Source organism: Rhipicephalus sanguineus, chromosome 1 (genome assembly GCF_013339695.2).
Source record: "Rhipicephalus sanguineus isolate Rsan-2018 chromosome 1, BIME_Rsan_1.4, whole genome shotgun sequence".
Classification (NCBI taxonomy): domain Eukaryota; kingdom Metazoa; phylum Arthropoda; class Arachnida; order Ixodida; family Ixodidae; genus Rhipicephalus; species Rhipicephalus sanguineus.
In genome coordinates this window covers 278,004,812-278,022,365 of record NC_051176.1, presented here as the reverse complement: position 1 = coordinate 278,022,365, position 17,554 = coordinate 278,004,812, and the positions used below count along the sequence as shown (strand labels likewise).

The window sequence follows — 17,554 nt, the reverse complement described above, 5'->3', positions numbered from 1 at the left end:
TAGCAAGGTGAAACAAGAAGGAAAGCAGGTAGGTCGGCGTTTACTAGAAGGCGGAGGTTCTTGCCGATGTGGCGATATTGCGCATTTAAATATTCCGCACGGTGCCCGTAGCGAAGCACTTTCGACGCATGAATGGAAGCACGCACGAAGTGGCCCCGCACCCCACACTTTCGGCTCTTTCGATGAAAGGCGGACCACAAGAAGGGCAGTGGCCCGTCGAAGAAGGGGGCGCCTACCCACCTCAGTGCTGCCGAGAACTTCGGGGCCGGAGGTGGCAAGGAAAAAGGCTGTTGGCACGCTTTCTTGGGATTCCTGAGCTTCAGATCTCCCGCGCGGCCGAAGACAGCGCGTTGGCCCCTTCGGGGGAGGCCGGCGCACGGAGAGGGGGCCCGACAGACCTCTTTTGTCCCCCTTGCCGCACCGGTTTCTGAGCGCGGTCGTCGCAGCGCGTGATCGTGCGCACCAGAAGCATGACGCGGCCCGGCGAAGCCATGTCGGCGACTGACGTTTCTGAGCGAAGCCCGCGAACCATGCAGCGCAGGTGACCCACTGTGTTGTCGTACACCATGCTGCTGTTGCTGTTGCTCGAGCTGTGCTCGGCGGCGGGTCTCGGCGACCACAGGGACCTACATGCCCCGTTCAACATGGCAGGGGTGCAAGGCGAGGTTCGGCTGAGCCCATCCGATTCGTCCGGCGTCAACATAACGGTACGCCTCGTCGGGCCCCCAGGCGAGTTCAGCTGGAGCGTGCGCGAGCTGCCGGCGCTGTTCGACGCGGCGTCGCCGTGTGGAGACTTGGGCCGTGCACGCCACGACCTGTCGCGGCGCCACGGGCCGCTCGAGCTGAACGGCACCGAACTGAGCTTCGAGGACGACCAGCTGCAGCTGCAGGGCTCCGGCAGTGTGTGGGGCCGCGCGCTGCTGCTGCAGCAGGGCAAGACGCAGGCATGCGCCAACCTGCTGCTCGAAGAGGGTTCGCTCCACTGGGCCGAAGCGCTGTTTGCTGGTCCACGTATCGCCGGACGCGTGCTCTTCCTCGCCTCGCCCAGCGCGTCGCTGCTGACCGTGCTGCTCTTCCAGGCAGGCCGCTCGTCGCGATACACATGGCATCTGCTCGAGGCTGACGTGTTGGATGCGGCACCCGGCTGCCGCTTTCTGCAGATGATGTACGACCCGGACCGCACTGACGGCGAAGGCTGCGGACGCAGCGCGCACGAACGTTGTCGAGCGGGAGACCTGACCGCCAAACACGGGCCCCTGAGCATCGGTTCGCCGCGTGGATCGCGCCGCGCCGTACTTGACACGCACTTGCCGCTCGGCCACCGGCGGCTCTTTCTGGCCCTTCGCGAAGAGACCACCATGGCATTTGCAGCGTGCGCACCGCTGCGCGTGCTCGAGGCACGCACTGTGCACGCCAAGTTTCCGGATGGCGGCCAGCTCAGCTTCACCCAACAAAGTCCCTTCCAGCCGACGCTGCTGCGCGCAAAGGAGCTGCTGGGCGCCAGCTTTGCAGTGCACCCGGCACCTTACTGCGAGGGACCACTGCGTGGAGCACCGGCCTTTCAGCTTTTGGCCCCGGTCTCTCTGGAACCGCAGCTCGTTCTCTTCGGACCCCGCCGCATCATCGGCCGCTGGATATCCGTGACGCGTGCCGATGGCAGCCAGGCCGAGTGCGCGCGCGTCGGTTTTCCCGGACCTACTGTGGTGGGCAAGGCAACCTTCCATTATCCCGTCTCCGGCCAGGTGTTTCTGCGTCAGGACGCCAATGACGAACAGTCGGAGACTGCTGTGCTCGTCAAGTTCGACCCGTACGGTTTCAACGACACCACTCAGTACAAACTGCAGGTGCATGAGCGCCGGCCGGGCCGCGACTTTTACAACTGGACTGCGCGGTGCGTGAGCGCCGGCGACGCATTCGACCCTCTCAAGGTGGGATCGGGGCCGTGTCCGCATCCTTTGCTCTGTCCCGTTGGCGCCTTGACAGCGAAGGGAGCCAAGCTGTCGGGCCCCAAGAACTTCTTTTACACGGACCTGCACCTGCCGTTGTCGGGTCCGAACAGCGTACTGCAGCGTTCGATGGTGCTGCACGACAGTGGAGCACCACCGCACCGCGGCGACCGGCTGGCGTGTGCCCACCTGCTTCCCCTTCACCCGATGTCGGCGGCCGTGCGACGCTGGCTGCCCGGCGAGCAGGGCGTCCTCGGCTATATGGTGTGGTCGCAGGACACTCCCGAGGACAGTGTGCACGTGGAAGTGCGCCTTCGCGGACTGGGTGGTCGGGCGAGCGCGTACCGGGTGCACGCGTTGCCGGTGCCACTCGAGCAGCACTTCCCCTGCAAGGCCGTGCGCGACGCCCATGGTGCTGTGACGGAGCTGAGCGACCGCTACGGGAATCTGGCCGGCAAGAATGACGAGTCGCTCAAGGCCCTTGACACCGAGCTGCAGCTGTTCGGCAACACCAGCGTAGTGGGAAAGTCAGTGGTCATCCAGATGGGTGAGCGCCGCTCAGCCTGTGGGACCATCATGCCCGAGATTGAGTCACGGCAGGGCCGCGAGCTTGTGGCCATAGCCACCTTTGACCACCCGGAATCCGCACTGCAGGGCTACATCAGGCTGGTGAGGAGCACTCCTCGTTTTCTCGCAGTGTGAGTAGCCTGAATGGTGTGCTTCATGCAGCGACAACTCGAGTACAAAGATGGCGGCACCAGTGACACGTTTATCTTGGTTGACTTGCGCTATCCAGGGAAGTACAACCGAAACCAGGTAAGACACCGTCAAATACATAGAGTTAATATGGTCAAATACAAAAGGTGTGTCTCCTCGTGCATAAAGCAGCATAGTATTTGCGATATTGCGCATACATGAGGAGCTAACGAAATATCTCGGGGCCTTGAATGATAACGATGACCATTGCTGGAAATGTCAAGCTGGACTATTTGTGCATTGATAGTGATTGAGATGCACAAAATAGTCTGCCACTGTTGTGATCAAAATGTCGAATTAGTTTGGTTCATTTCAGCATTATACGCCATGTATAGAACAAAATGACGCCGCTAATTAAGGCTGTTGAGGTGTGCGGCCCGGGGAGAGGGAGCTAGCAACTCCATTGACCCCCTCCCCCGTAACTGATGTATATGTTACATATACGAGGACCACGCTAATTTCGCAGTGGCTCTTTCTTACGTAGACCAAGGGCCATCATTGGGCCGTGTACGTGAACCAAGTGGCACACGACGCCGTGGAGAAGAGTGAAAAGTCGCGTTGCATCGCCGCCGGCTACCGCTGGAACCCCTACCTGGCCCAATCGGACAAGGTAAGTGACGGCGAGTCTCCAAGTTTCCGGGAGGCGTTCATGAGGCTCGTGTACGTATGCGCGCGTACTGCAGGACAGCTACCACAGCGAGTGCAGCCCACAGACACCGCTTCGGTGCGAGATGGGTGACCTGTCGGGAAAGCTGGGGCAGCTCAGCATCGGGACGGGCCCCGCCATTTACACAGACACAAACCTGCCTTTGGTCGGGAACTTCTCAGGTATAGAAGCCCTTTTGCTCTTTACTCACTGGAAGAGACCTACTGCGTTTACAAACTTTCACCTGGACAAGAGACTTCCTCGATGTGCACTTGGCGATGTTCCGCTTTACAAAAGGTTGTGTCCGTCACTCTTTGGTTTTAATCTGTCTTGCATTCCAGGCGACCAAAATGAAACTGGGTGTGCGGAACCGTGACGTTCTGAATGATGCACAAGCTTCATTTTTTAAGAGGGTAAACCTGCCACGTTGCACTGAGGCAAGCACTTGCCGCTGCCGTTTTTGGATTGTATCCGGCCCCTCCTTGAACAGGTGAACCTGTGCACATGCGCCAAAAAACTTCATTGCGCTGTCGTTCTGAGTTGCCTTGAGGACGAATAGACGTGAGCGCATGGAGCCAAGGCAAAACAAAGGAAGCGACGCCGTAGCGCGAGTAACTGCGTTCCGGTTTTCGTGGTGGCGGCTTTTATGCAATACTCTAGCGACACGCTGCTCTCCCTATGCGGAAATGCACCTGGAAAAACATACAAACTGTGTACATTCAGGGCCCGCGCTCGCAGATTGGCCAATCGGGATATGCACAGGGCGTTGTGCCACGGCACGCGAGGTAATTAATTTTTTTCCCATGAACGTTTACGGTAGGGTGATTTCATTTTTTCAATATGATCACCTGAGTCTCCTGTTCGTAAATGACTTGCGGATTGCAGATGCACACGCTGATGGATGTGGCGCAGCAGAGTTGACCATTAATGCTATAAGCGCAAAATGTTGATCTTGCCATTTGTTGGGACGTCAGTCGATAGCAACCATCACTGCTAAGGATTAAATTATGGTCGTATACCCATCACCTTCAAACATGGCTTTTCGAAACATGTTTTCACCACATCTTACCTTTACTGAACCCTTCACTTGAAGAAGAAAGTTCTCACTCTTATATAAGATAGTGAGAACTTTCTCTTTTGTATTGAACAAGGAAAGTAAGAGGAACCGACGTGCTCGATTTTCTTTTTTGTTACAATCGCATACATGAACGCAAAAGACAAAGAAGCCGGTGGAAGGACTAGTTGAGCGTTTTTCAACTGAAATGTAGAAATAATACAACAACGAGAGCGAGGGTTCGTTCATTGACCAGCTATACGTAAACATAAAATTCACGTTCCACGTGACGCCTGTGGTTGAAAGGTTGTTCAGATTCGTGGCGACGGCCATGTGTGACACTGGCTAGTACACTCGGGGTTAGATCTAGTGCACGTATATAAATTCTGGAGGAATTCAACGGGGTAGACTGTCGCCGTATAGTTCAATTGGCAGAGCATCGCACGCGTAATGAGGCTGATGTCACGTGGGATGGGCTCCCACGTGTGGAAAGTCTTTTGTTCCATCTACTTCTGGTGGGAAAGCCCTTGTTATGTCTGCAGGAAAGAAAAAACAAAACAATTTAATTTTTTTTCTGTGCGTTCCTCCGCATCATTGTCTCTTAGATTTGTTAGGCAGATTAGAAAGTCACCCACTGTCGTAACGCAACATCTCAGTATAGTAGTAAAAATGCACGTCCGCGCTGCGCAGCGCCGTCTATGGAATTACGAGGCGGTAGGCAGGAGTGTGCATCCTGTTGTGTACGCCAAATGCTCCTGCTCCGCTACTCCCGTTTCTTTATCTTCATCTTTTTCTTCTTCGTTTGCGCGAACCGGACTTTATTCTTATTCATCTCTAAGTTTTTTATCTCTAACCCTGGATTGCACGGACACATAAGCGTTCTTTATCTGCAGCACGTCGGCTACAGTACACGAACCACCTTTCTTTCAGGTCAGCCATGCCCTCTCCCTCTGTGCAACGTCAACGTGAAATGCTGCTGTTGCAAGCTTATAACCTCCGACTCATGACGTAAACTAACGGGGTCCGTCTTAATTACTGTTTATACCGCGCAAGGGACATTTGTTTGTTCCGCTTTTATTTTGTCAGATGAAAAGGTCGTGCAGAAAGTGTTACAGAACCATGCAGTGTCGACACTTCTGTTGTGCAGCAAAGAGTGTCTCGCGCAAGCGTCAACGAGTTGAAACTTGCACGCAGTGCTGGGCCGCTCCATCATCGTGTTCGCCAAGGACGGCTCGATGCTGCGCAAGGCCTGCGCCAACATCAAGCACGACATCCACCTGGTGCGGCACGTCTCGGTGCGAAAGTTCCCGGGCTTCTCAAGGTATACGGCACGCGCGTCATTCGACCGAGCGCCGAAAATGTAGCCCACACGCGCGCAGCCGTGTGCGCTGCATTTTCCGCATTCCCCCTGTTGCCACAAACTCGAAAGCTTAATGTACACAAGCGTGAATTGTAGGCATAGCGCGCGAAGTCTCGTACGGTCAGTAGCAAGAAAAGTCTGGATACCGAGGAAGCCACATAAGCAAAGGTTCTTGCGTTTGTTAAACACTACCAGCAAGCGCTCACACACAACGAGTCATGCACGATTTTGCTTTCTTTTCGAGACTTTGCCGACATCCAAACAGACTTTGCTGTATAACATGCAAAAGATTACAAGCATCGTCGATGGCAAAGAGGACCGAGATCGCGGATTTTAGAGGTCACAGTTGCTTTCACGGCAGTTTTCAGAACTGGGAAAAATGAAAGAAATTGGTGTTCCTCGCGGCCGAGTACAATCGATATCTGTCGCCACGCACAAGTGAACGTCTCCCTCTTTACGCTATAGGTGTTTATAGGTTGCGATAAGTTTGAGGTTGCGAATTGAGAGCCTTCAAAGCACGCATGAGCCTACAGGCTTCAGGTTTTCTTTTATGCAGACCCCTGCCTCCGGCAGAACACAAATGATAGAAACATCATCCGCTTTACACACCAGTGAGCCTTTTTTTTTTCAAATTTTGCTTTTTTGTGACGCAGTTTTCGCACCGACAAAGCACAAAAATTGAGCGTTAACGACTGATCAGTCGAACTTAGAATTTAAAATTTAACTACCTTACTTCGCAGAACTTGCATAGAAGCAAAGGAAGCCAATTAATGAGTACTGAAGGCATGTCTATAGTTAACACGCTCCCCAGTGTATATGTATATGGCCACTTTCGAGGTATAGCTAACTTCGCAAAACTTCAGCAAAGAACATTGGCGCTTCGCTTACTTGAAAGGCTTCTTGATATGCACACAGAGTGAATGGACAAAACTGGAGCAAGCAGGCATTTCGAGACCAAGTTTTGGTGGCAAGCATACCGATAAACTGGACTTTAATTTCACGTTTACAGCACGCGCTTTCAAGTAGACTAATCAGAAGTTGATTAGCCATTTTAGGCACGAGGGATTACCGCGCTGTTTATATGCCAGCGGGCCCGAAAAACGTGATGATGAAAAAAAAAGTGCTTCATGTCTATTGCGGCGGTTTGAGCAATTAATCGAACTCCCGCCTTAAACGCCATATCACCCCCGTGAACGCTTTCTTTGCTGTTTCAATGCACTCACCTTTTGGCTGGGCAGGTATTATAGGGCGAAGTAGTAAGCGCACACGGTTAGGTCTTCTATGGTCGATCTCCGTGTGTTTGTTTTTTGTTCGTCGACTATAAGCTTCATGTGGATACTCTTTAGTAGCATCATAGGTCGGCATAAAAAGTGCAGCTCACTCAGATTTTCTCAAATCATGTATTTTCCGCTTCGGGCTCACTCTGACTCAGACTCACCAAAAGTTTCCTATAACCGGACTCACTCGGACTCAGACTAGCCAAAATTTTTCTTAACCGGACTCATTCGGACTCAGACTCAGCAAAATATTGCTCAGCCGTACTCACTCAGACTCAGACTCACGGCTCAATCTTAGTCTGAGTGAGTCAACTCATGAGTCCGTTAACGTAAAATTAACTTTTTCGATTATGGTGTCAACGCTTTTTAACACCAATTTCTCATATAATCGGTGCTCTACGATATGCCTTTTGATTTTGTAGCTTCAAATATGGACATATTTATGAAATACGCGACTCACACGGGATATATTTATCAAGAACTTCCCATGAAAGAGTTTGCGGGGGGAGATCATGGCACTCCGCCCCCCCCCCCCCCCATTAACTCACGCCTTTGATCCATAAATATTTAGATGGCGCATGAACACTAGTGTGTTAGGATATGTGTGAATAGACTTGAGTATAAACGTAAGGCGATATTGGGCTACATATAGTAACGCTGCAGATGAGTAGATAGGACGATAGGTCGGCAATAAAAGGTGGAGCTCACTCAGACTCACTCAACGAATATATTTTGTGCTTAGGGCTCATTCGGACTCAGACTTACCAAAGTTTTCCTCAACCGGACTCACTCGCACTCAGACTCACCAAAATTTTTCCCAGCCGGACTCACTCGGACTCACACTCACTAAAATTTTCCCGAACCAAACTCACTCGGGCTCATACTCACGGCTCGATCTGAGTCTGAGTGAGTCTGTGTGAGTCCACTCATGAGTGAGTTTGTCGACCTATGAGTAGCATGATCTAAGGCATGCGCTCCCGATAGCTAGTAAGGTATTGCGGACAGTAAGTAGGACATACCTACGTTTAGTATAGGACATTAATTACGAATAATTCGACAGTTCGGCTTCAAATTCACGCTATCCTGCATCGAATCCGCGAGGGCACTTCAGGGCGTTGGGGGGAGCGAGTCTGCAGTTTTGCGCTCTGGTTTCATTATGAAACGCGGAAGGCTCAGTTAAATGTATGATTCATTATGATCAAATCGACTCGCTGTAATGAGCCTTTCAAAAGGGGCGAATTGTGTATATTTCAAAGAAGTGATTAATACGGGACGAAGAAAAGAAAACATTAGGACGGGCGCCCGTTCTCGTGTTTTCTTTTCCAAGTCCCGTGTATACGCCCTTAACCCCTTCTTTCATACATGTACCAACTACGAACCTAAGAAAAAAAAGTAAGCTCCGCCCATAGAACTGCGGCGCGCCTGCCTTTCGCCTGTGTGTCCGTATCGGAAAAACGTGTGTCCGCGGATGGGAAAGTCAACTGTATCTGAAACACTAATTAAAGTGGACGAGAAATCACCTTTTCTCTCGGTAGGATCCGGACCCACAACCTTCGAATTACGCGTCCGATGCTCTACCATTTGAGCTACGACTGAGGGCGCTGCCTCGTCCACTTTTTGTAGAATATTTATGTGCTTGATACATGATGATGATGATGATGACTTGGGGCTATTCCCTTTGTATCGGGCGGGCAAGATTAATTTGCCCTAGCCAGCGAAAAAAAAAAAAAGATGAGAGTGTTAGCCAGCGCCACTCGAAGCCCAAGCGGCGAGTGTGGAACACTCTTTCTTTTGCCAGAGGGCGTCACGCCTGGGGCACGTGGTCTTCGCACGAGGCGGCGGCTGGCCAATAAACCCTCGCATGCTACCTAACGCATCAAGTCTGCCAGGACGAAGCCCTCGCTATCAAAGTACGAAAGAAGGGGAATTAGCCTTCTTTCGTACTGTGATATGGTGTTACACGTTAACTTTCAATAGGAGTTGTTTTCAATATTGTCGTCGCAACCAGGGCGGGTAGTTTAAGTCCGGTGGCCAATGTGTCAACGCAGGAAGTCGTGAAATGGTCTGTTGGTACACACGGGTGTATTTGCGTTCCGGGACGGTTCTCAATTTGTGATATGAGTGGATGTGAAGGGTGTTGCGTGACTAGGCGAAAGAGGTGCCGACAGGTCTCCACATTTCGAATCACATTAAAGTTGGGTTCTCATGCCTCTGCTAATGTCAGGGAACTTGATGTTGCCTGTGGAACTCCCAGACATACGCGCAGGCTTCGTGCTTCAGCTGAAGTCGGTGTAGAGACGTCTGATAATGTTATGGAGAACTGGCGCGGAGTGGGCAACCTTCTGTCGGATAAGAGCGCAATGGACGTGGAGTAGTGACGCCGACATTCCGCCCCATTTTGTTCCCGCTGTGGCTTCTGTGATATAGTGTGAACTTTCGACAAGAGTTGTTTTTCAAAGTTGTCATTGCTGATTCTTCCATATTTCCTCGTTAAGAGGTCAGCTGCTACACTGAACACTCTCTGAATGCATGCGTTGGAAGGAAGGGCGGTATTTTAACGTATAGGGAAACCTTGCGTATCAGCTCGTAGTTGCGCAGTGCTTCGATGCTAGTGTTCATGTCGTCTATGAAGCGTCGCGCTTCGCTGTTACTGGCGCTCCGGTCAGGCGTTGCAGGTAAGGCCAAGGAAAAGGTGAAAAAATAGGCTGTGTAGCCCCCCCCCCCCTCCCCTATCCTGTCTGACGGAGGGTCCCAACAGAGCGGTCGCATCTTTTTCGGGGCGAGAATTACCGTGGAAGGCGTGGTTGAAACTTGATTTCGGAAAAAAAAAACTAATTCATTAGCGGTAATCAATTACAAGAAAATATAATTGAATTACTGAGAACGTTACAGTTTCATAATTGTTGGGATTTACGTCCCAAAGCCAGGATATGATTATGATGGACACCGTAGTGGAGGGCTCCGGAAATTTCCACCACCCCCGTTCTTTAACGTGCACTTAAATCTAAGTACACGAGCCTCAAGCATTTTCGCCCTCATCGAAAATGCGGCCGCCGCGGCCGGGATTCGATCCCGCGACCTTTGGGTCAGCAGTCGAGCACCATAACCACCAGACCACCGTGGCGGGTAACATTACAGCTGCGTAAAAGCAATGGATTATATTACAAAATTACAAGAAAATGTAATTGATTACAAATAATCGATTACTTGTAACGCGTTGTGCAAGTCTGGTTGTAACCGAGTGTAGCCCGCCGTATACGCCGCTTGTTCAGAGTGTATCTTTCGCGTTTTCTATTTCTCACTTTGGATTCAAATGAACTCCGTTGCTTTCTTGCGACACTGCGAATGCCCGGGGAATAAAATGTCACTTCCAAGTTCGTGCGGTGACCTTTTATGTCACAGTGTATATGAAGGCTGTATTCGCAAGACACGAGTCGCCGATTCAGACTGCAGGAGAGCGTGGCGTATTAGCATGAACACGAATCGCGCGCGCGTCTCTCATCTCTTGCGCTGCGCCATCCAATCGCTCTTATTAATTTTGGATACCATTTAGTTGATGCATTTTGCTCCATGTACACAGTGCGTACATTTATATCGTAGACGGCTTCGATAGGTTTGTTTAGTTGATGCTTGTCCCTTTAATATACACTTTATACATACTTTTCTTGGCGCCATATATATATTGCGCTGTCAAGGGGTGATGAATGGTTCAGATTTGAACACTTCTTGCGGCGTACTTTTGATACAGACAACTTCAGACAGAGAACTGTGGAAACGATGGCAGAAAAAAAAGCTGTTAAAGCTTCACTTGGGGTTCCTTGAATTAGTTTAAAGAAACAGTTATTTTTTTTTTTAATTGGAGCATACACTCAGGTGAAACTAAGAGCCGTGTAAAATAATAAGCAATACATGCGCTACTTTACGTCATAGACCAATATCGTTCGACACTCCTAGAGCTCCCGCATTGACAGAAATCTTGGCAAGCAACTGGAGCGTTCAATCAAAAAGATAAAGATGACTCGGGTAGACAGGGAACCGGTTATTATGCACTCAGGGATGCTGCACGCGCGTTGACAGTTTGAATTGAAAAAAAAAAAAAAAACATCGTCAAATTGAGCGACGGTTTGCGCTTATATTGGTGCCATCGCCATTTCGTCACCCACCTCCGACGGCAAGAAGGCGCAGCAGATGCACCCTCGAAGCGTTACCTGTGTGTCAGCATGTTGACATAGACTATACCTGTAAATTATGCGCCATGTTATTCAGTAAGTTTCCGGGAAGGAGTGGCTGCATAATTCGACGAAGAAAAAAAAAAAATTGTCCCACGCTTGAGTCTTTGTTGGAGATTTTTCATTTTTCTGTTTCCGCGTTGTCGTCGCCATCACGTTCTGAAGCTTCCTTAGCAGCATTTACAGGCAGCATTAGCACATCACCAATGTTGGTATAATACAGTTACGTGCCGGGAACATCAATTTGTTAGATAATTAGACGAAAGAATACGGGAATACCCGACGTTGCTCTTTTTGGCACGGCGGTGAAGCGCGCGCCCTGACTCTTTCAACCGCTTTTCAACTCCTTTGCCCGCTCTGTTTCCATAAGCAGAAACAAACTGTCGAGCACTCAACGGGGCTAGTGCTCGAAGCACGAAAATTCAGTGGCTATTCTCAGCCGGCGTATGGGGGGAGGCCGTTTCTCCTTGAAACTTCGCCTCCTGCATGGAAGCTTTCATCGCACACCATGCACGAGCAGAAGCGAACCCGCGGCACTGGTCAGGCGACGCGCACCGCTAAGCGTACAATACGAGTTTTGGAAGCAAGAGCCAGTGAGCGTGATCGCGCCATAAAAGGCATCCCAAGATGCGCCTACACTAGCGAATCTGTACAGCGAACGTCTCATTAACATGAACACAGTTCCGGACGACCTGCACTCGGAAAACTTCGCACACCCTTTCTGTTCCATCTGAATAAACCGGTACATTTTCAACGAAAGAGAAGCTATTTCTTGGATGCAGAACAGTTTAACGCTAGTTGATTCTAAAGAGGTCAAGATGTTAACCAAGCAGCTTCGTTCTTAAGCAATAAGAGGTAAACACGTAGAAACCAAACACGGACGGAAACACGCGCGCTCATGCGAATCTATATATATATATATATATATATATATATATATATATATATATATATATATATATATATATATAGTCAAGTAGATCCTCCGTGAGAAGTATCATATATATATATATATATATATAATATATATATATATATTTATTTATATATATATATATATATATATATATATAGATTCGCATGAGCGCGCGTGTTTCCGTCCGTGTTTGGTTTCTACGTGTTTACCTCTTATTGCTTATATATATATATATATATATATATATATATATATATATATATATATATATATATATATATATATATATATATATATATATATATACACCACGTAGCGCTGTTATAAGATATACACACGAGCACGCCCCATAACCTTCGCATGCATCACGCGTGAACGCAGTGGAAATAGGGGCGCCCTGCTTTAGATTTCACTCGTATACGCGAACTGACGCGCACAGTCGCAGCAGGAATGGGGACGCAAACCCGCACGCGTTGTTGTTTAGACAAAGCCTTCCTTCAATGGCTTCTTCAGGCGCAGTTCTCCTGAACCTCCGGAGTGACAAACTTAATTGTTGGTTGAGGAGGAGGGGGGGGGGGGCGTTTGTTCTAATTGGGCGCATTTATGTTCGCCCGCGAAGAACAAAGAAGCGAGGGGCCGACGCCTAGAAAAACCGAGAGCCGGAACGGGAGCAGCTCAGCGTCGCGAGATGCTGAAAGAACAGCCTCGCGAAAGCGACACAAAAGAGGCGGAGGCAACGAGAGCAACTCTGCCGGCGGCGATCGGCGCTTTCACGCTTTCTACGCGCCTTCGTTACGTCGCGAAGCGGCCTGTTTTAAAAGGAGTGAATGACTTGGGGCAGTTATGCAGACTCCGCAACAACTAAGGCGGAACGTTTTGTGTTGGGACAGGTATTCTCTCGCGCTTCACGTTCTTCGTACGCGAAACGCAAAGCGTCTTTCAAAGACAAAGTCGCAGTGACAGCCTGCTTTCCAGGCCACGGGCCAAGCCGCTAGAGGCCTGACTGGACATCAAGCCGTCTCATAGAGAACTTATGTTGACTCCAGTGGCGTAGCCAGGGAGGCGGTTCGGGGGGTCACCCTCCGAAATTTTTACATTTTGTATGTGTATGTCACGCGTGTGCATAGAAACACACACACGAACATCATAAAAGGGGGTCGCCCACCCCGAAAAAATTTCTGGCTGCAGCCCTGGCTGACTCTGGCATAATTTTGTTTAAATGTAGAGCATCTTTATTGAAAATAAAGTTTCGAAACAAAGTGATAATTTCGTTTGGACCGAGCATCATAGAGAATCTCAGAGCTTACGCGATAGTCGCGAGCACGGAACAAGTAATACGAACAGGACGGATGTGTCCATTTCATATAAATCAAATGTCCCGTTGTGCGTGCTGTCACCCATACGCTTCCGTAAACCAACTAGCCCAACTGAAGGCCAATGCTATTCTTCAGCAGTAAAACTTCGCTGATTAATAATTGACGACTTTTCGACGCACATTGTGATTATGAAATTAAAGTGAGATAGTACGCAGAACATGAGGTTCCGTTTGCTAAACTCTTGGCCTTGCACCAAATTCGAGAAATGCGGACTTAAAACGTGCCATGCATTCGCACACATTGCAGCTCCAGTAAACAGTTTCCAAAAGTGAGTTTTATCACAGCGCGGAAATATATTAATTGGAACAGCAGTGCATTTTAGGGGCGAAGCTCCTCTTAGTCTAACCTTGTCACGTCTCCGTTGTCCGGCGTAACCACCTTTGCAAACTGCCCACTTCTTCGTCTTTGCAAACATCCCACTACGACCCATCACCGATCCTTTGCAAACTGCCCACTACTTCGTCTTTGCAAACATCCCACTACGACCCATCACCAATCCGTCACTTCACCGACCATAAAGCCGTTATAACGAAGGGGGAACGGAAGCCACGTCTAGCTACCACTTAAGATTAATAAAATTTCTTGTATAAATATATACAGTGTTTGTCACGTCTTTGATGATGTACTGGGCTATCGCTTTGATTACTGCTGGGCGAAACCACTGAAGATGTCACGGTGTAACCATGATTGCTTCAGGAGCTTCGCCCAAGCTCTTCATGATTCACCCGTGGATATGCTGTGATTTTTTTTGTTATAGCTTTTGAGCATTTATTTCTCAAAACTTGTGAAAGCCTCAAAGTTTCACGCAAAGGCTTTCACTCTCAATGTTCTAGCAAATTTCAGTTTTACAATTGCATCACGAACTCTCCCCCCCCCCTTTCACCCCTGTTAAACTCTTTAGTTATAATATTAACTTGCAAATTTTATTTATTTCGTAATCATATTACCAATTGTGGCGCGATTTTTCATGTTCGCCACTGTTATGAAGCTTAGACAACAAAAATTGTCATTTTTTTCTCGAATCCTGGGTTTTTTCTTAAAATCCGAGACAGCCTTTCAGAAACACGCGCTGCATCGATAGAAGCGACGCAAGGCGGCGTACTTGGACGCTGTAATGTCCTTCCTTCTATTGCAAGAGAGCCGCGAAGATTTCGGGCAGAGAGTCATTCATGACATGTATGAAATAAGCAGTCACAAGAACATTTAACGCACCTCTACTCTTATTATTCCTTCATAAGAGCGAACGACAGCCGCACATGCAACACATCTCACTATGACGAGACATTCACGGAATTTCACGCATCTGCTTTATGTCTGACTGCGACAGTGCCGAGAGGCTAAGTGGTGTTCACAGCTCTTGGTCGATTGGACAATCATTCACTATGAGCGCAAGAAGTTTTAGACCTCCCAATTTAAGTATACGCCTCCGCGCAGAACGTTACGTATACAACTGCACTTATCATGTTCCTAAAGTCCACGGGAAATGAGAGATTTTACTCCCTATACCATATACCGCTGTGAACCAATCCTATGTCTTTCCTATCCTCAACCCCTGGTGCAGGGTAATCGACCAGAGCTGCCTCTCGTTTAACCTCCATGTTTTTCTCATTTCTCTTCATCGCGCAGGACATCATTTAAAAGTGCCGCAGTGCGACTATACACTATGTAGACCACGAGCACGTTACTAAAAGGACCCTTCGATGCGGGAACACACGTTAGGCCAAACGGCCTTCTCTGCCTTGGATCAAGGATTGTGTGCCACGATGAACGATTTAAAATTAGGAGCCATGTCGTAAACTCTGCAGCCGTTCAGAAAATACGTATTGTGAGACAATAATTCATGAAATTATCATTCTAAACGTAGAGCTCAAAGCAGCACTCAGTGACGACGGACGCTCAAAACACTCAAACACTCAAGCCGAAAGGGATTAGCATCGTGCCCATATAGAATGACCAGACTCGTTTTTCAGTCGCTTTTTACCGATTAGAGAGGTTTCCGAAGGTGAATATCCCTCATGATTGCTCATTTATACGCGATAAAACACAGAAGACAGTTTACTCGCCATTATAATTGCGATAACGTGTTTCGCAACTTGGATAACACACTAGCCGTGATAGCTACTACAGGCGCTGACTAACACTGCCAGGTATGCATGCACATAAATACCCGATAAAGTGAACGAGTGGAGTACCGCCGCCGTAGTTCAATTGGTGGAGCATCGGGCGCGTTATCCGAAGGTTGCAGGTTCGGTCCCTGCTGGCGGCAAGTTGTATTTTCGTCCACTTTACTTCCTTCACACTTATGCCATAATTACTGCAACACAGTTAAAACAGGGCAATTAACGTCCCCTATACGTTCCTTGGCTCCATTGTCTATTGGTTTTCATTAAGGTTGTATCAAACAAACAAACGAGCCCTTAAAATTCCCTTCTGCCGTAAAAAGAAGTCGAATGAATCTCTGATTGCATCAAAATGTGAAGCCTTCATAGGCATAATACATAGTCTTACAGTTTGTGTTATATGCTGTCTTTCTCTCTTTTTCCTCTGCATCTTTTATTCTCCCATATCCTGTCCCCATGTGTAGGGTAGCAAACTGGTTGTCCTACACTGGGTAACCTCCCTGCCTTTCCTTCTCTACTATTTTTCTTCTTCTTACAGTTCGGCTCAAGTCACGTTAGATTTCCTTATCGGAATTGTTCGCGTGATTCAGCAGCGGCATACATCTGGCACAGGAACAAACGTACGTCACCGTCTGAGAGTGCATGGCCAAGTTGGTGGTTCTGTTTGTAGCCTAGCTGAATTCCTTGCTAAACTGGTTGGTGGACAGACATAGTGGAAGTATGCAACAGACATGATGAAAGAGGCAGCAGTGTAGAGGCCTACACTCTCGACTAATATCTCAACAGGCAGGACAAGGGGACACCTATTGGAAAATGGTACATGATGGCAGGCTCAAAAATGCCAGCTAAGAAATTCTTAATCATTCTGGTGCATTGTTAATGACGAGGAGCTGACGCACTGTTGAACATACCGTGTTTACTCGAATCTAGGCCGGCCCCGATTCTAAGCCGACCCCCGAAATTCGCAAGGCCAGAAAAAAAAAATAATTATCTAACCATTGTACTCGAATCTAAGCCCCCCCCCCCCCCCCCCTTCGCACATCGTTTTTTCAAAAAAAAACATCAGCTTAGATTCGAATAAATACAGTATATCGCTTTATAAAAAGATGCATTAATTGATAGTGTTGCGCTTACCCGTGCCCCCTACCGGCTTTTTTTATTTTTTTTTCCATCGTCGTAGTTTTGCGTCTACCGCGTCAGTTGTCTTATAAGAACTGCAGGCAATCATATACATGTCGAGCAATGTTCGACGAACTGTATTAGACGAAGAAATAACAGCGCAGGGCTGGACGCAAATGTGCGATCGAATGTGAGCGTTCAGCTACGAAAACTACAGGGAAAGGCGCGACAAGGAGAGGAAGGAATGTAATTGAAAGAAATTACTTCACGTATCCTGCCTATTGGGAGGGGGAATATGCATTAAAAGGAAAACGATAGGCAAAAGTTGAGAGGAACGTGCGAAGTATGTCTCAGGCATGTCCTTTAATAAGTCATGCAGCCGCCAGTATCGGTAACCAATAAAAATAAACTCGAGGCAGCGCATAACAATTCCATGATGCGTATGACTTGTCCTGCACGAGGATTATCCTGCGTCGGAACGGTGGATGAAGCAAAACGGCTACCTGTTGACGTCTAAAGCTCACGAATGAAATCATGGATTTGCTGCGACATTGCCAAATTAGGAAGCATTTTTCTATGACGCATAACTAAAACCTGCGCTGGCTTGCACTTTCAGCAGGCCGTCAAATGGCTCTCTGGATCGCATTTGCTGCGTATAGGTACAGCAGTTCATGCCTTTGAATGTTCCGCCTTGCAGGTACTTCATTTCGCGTGAACAATATTATACATTCCTGGTATAACCTTATGAAGCCGAC

General features: G+C 48.6%; 1 protein-coding gene across 1 annotated transcript in view; it reads left to right on the top strand.

The window, feature by feature from the left end:
- The first annotated feature begins 418 nt into the window (after nt 1-418).
- LOC119379045 (uncharacterized) overlaps nt 419-17,554 on the top strand; it is a 58,863-nt gene continuing 41,727 nt past the window's right edge. Inside the window, exons 1-5 of the mRNA XM_037648187.2 lie at nt 419-2,615; nt 2,676-2,762; nt 3,187-3,312; nt 3,386-3,530; nt 5,597-5,723. Of these exons, the coding sequence (XP_037504115.1) occupies nt 567-2,615; nt 2,676-2,762; nt 3,187-3,312; nt 3,386-3,530; nt 5,597-5,723 (2,534 nt within the window). The 5' untranslated portion in view covers nt 419-566. The remainder of the gene's footprint in view (nt 2,616-2,675; nt 2,763-3,186; nt 3,313-3,385; nt 3,531-5,596; nt 5,724-17,554) is intronic.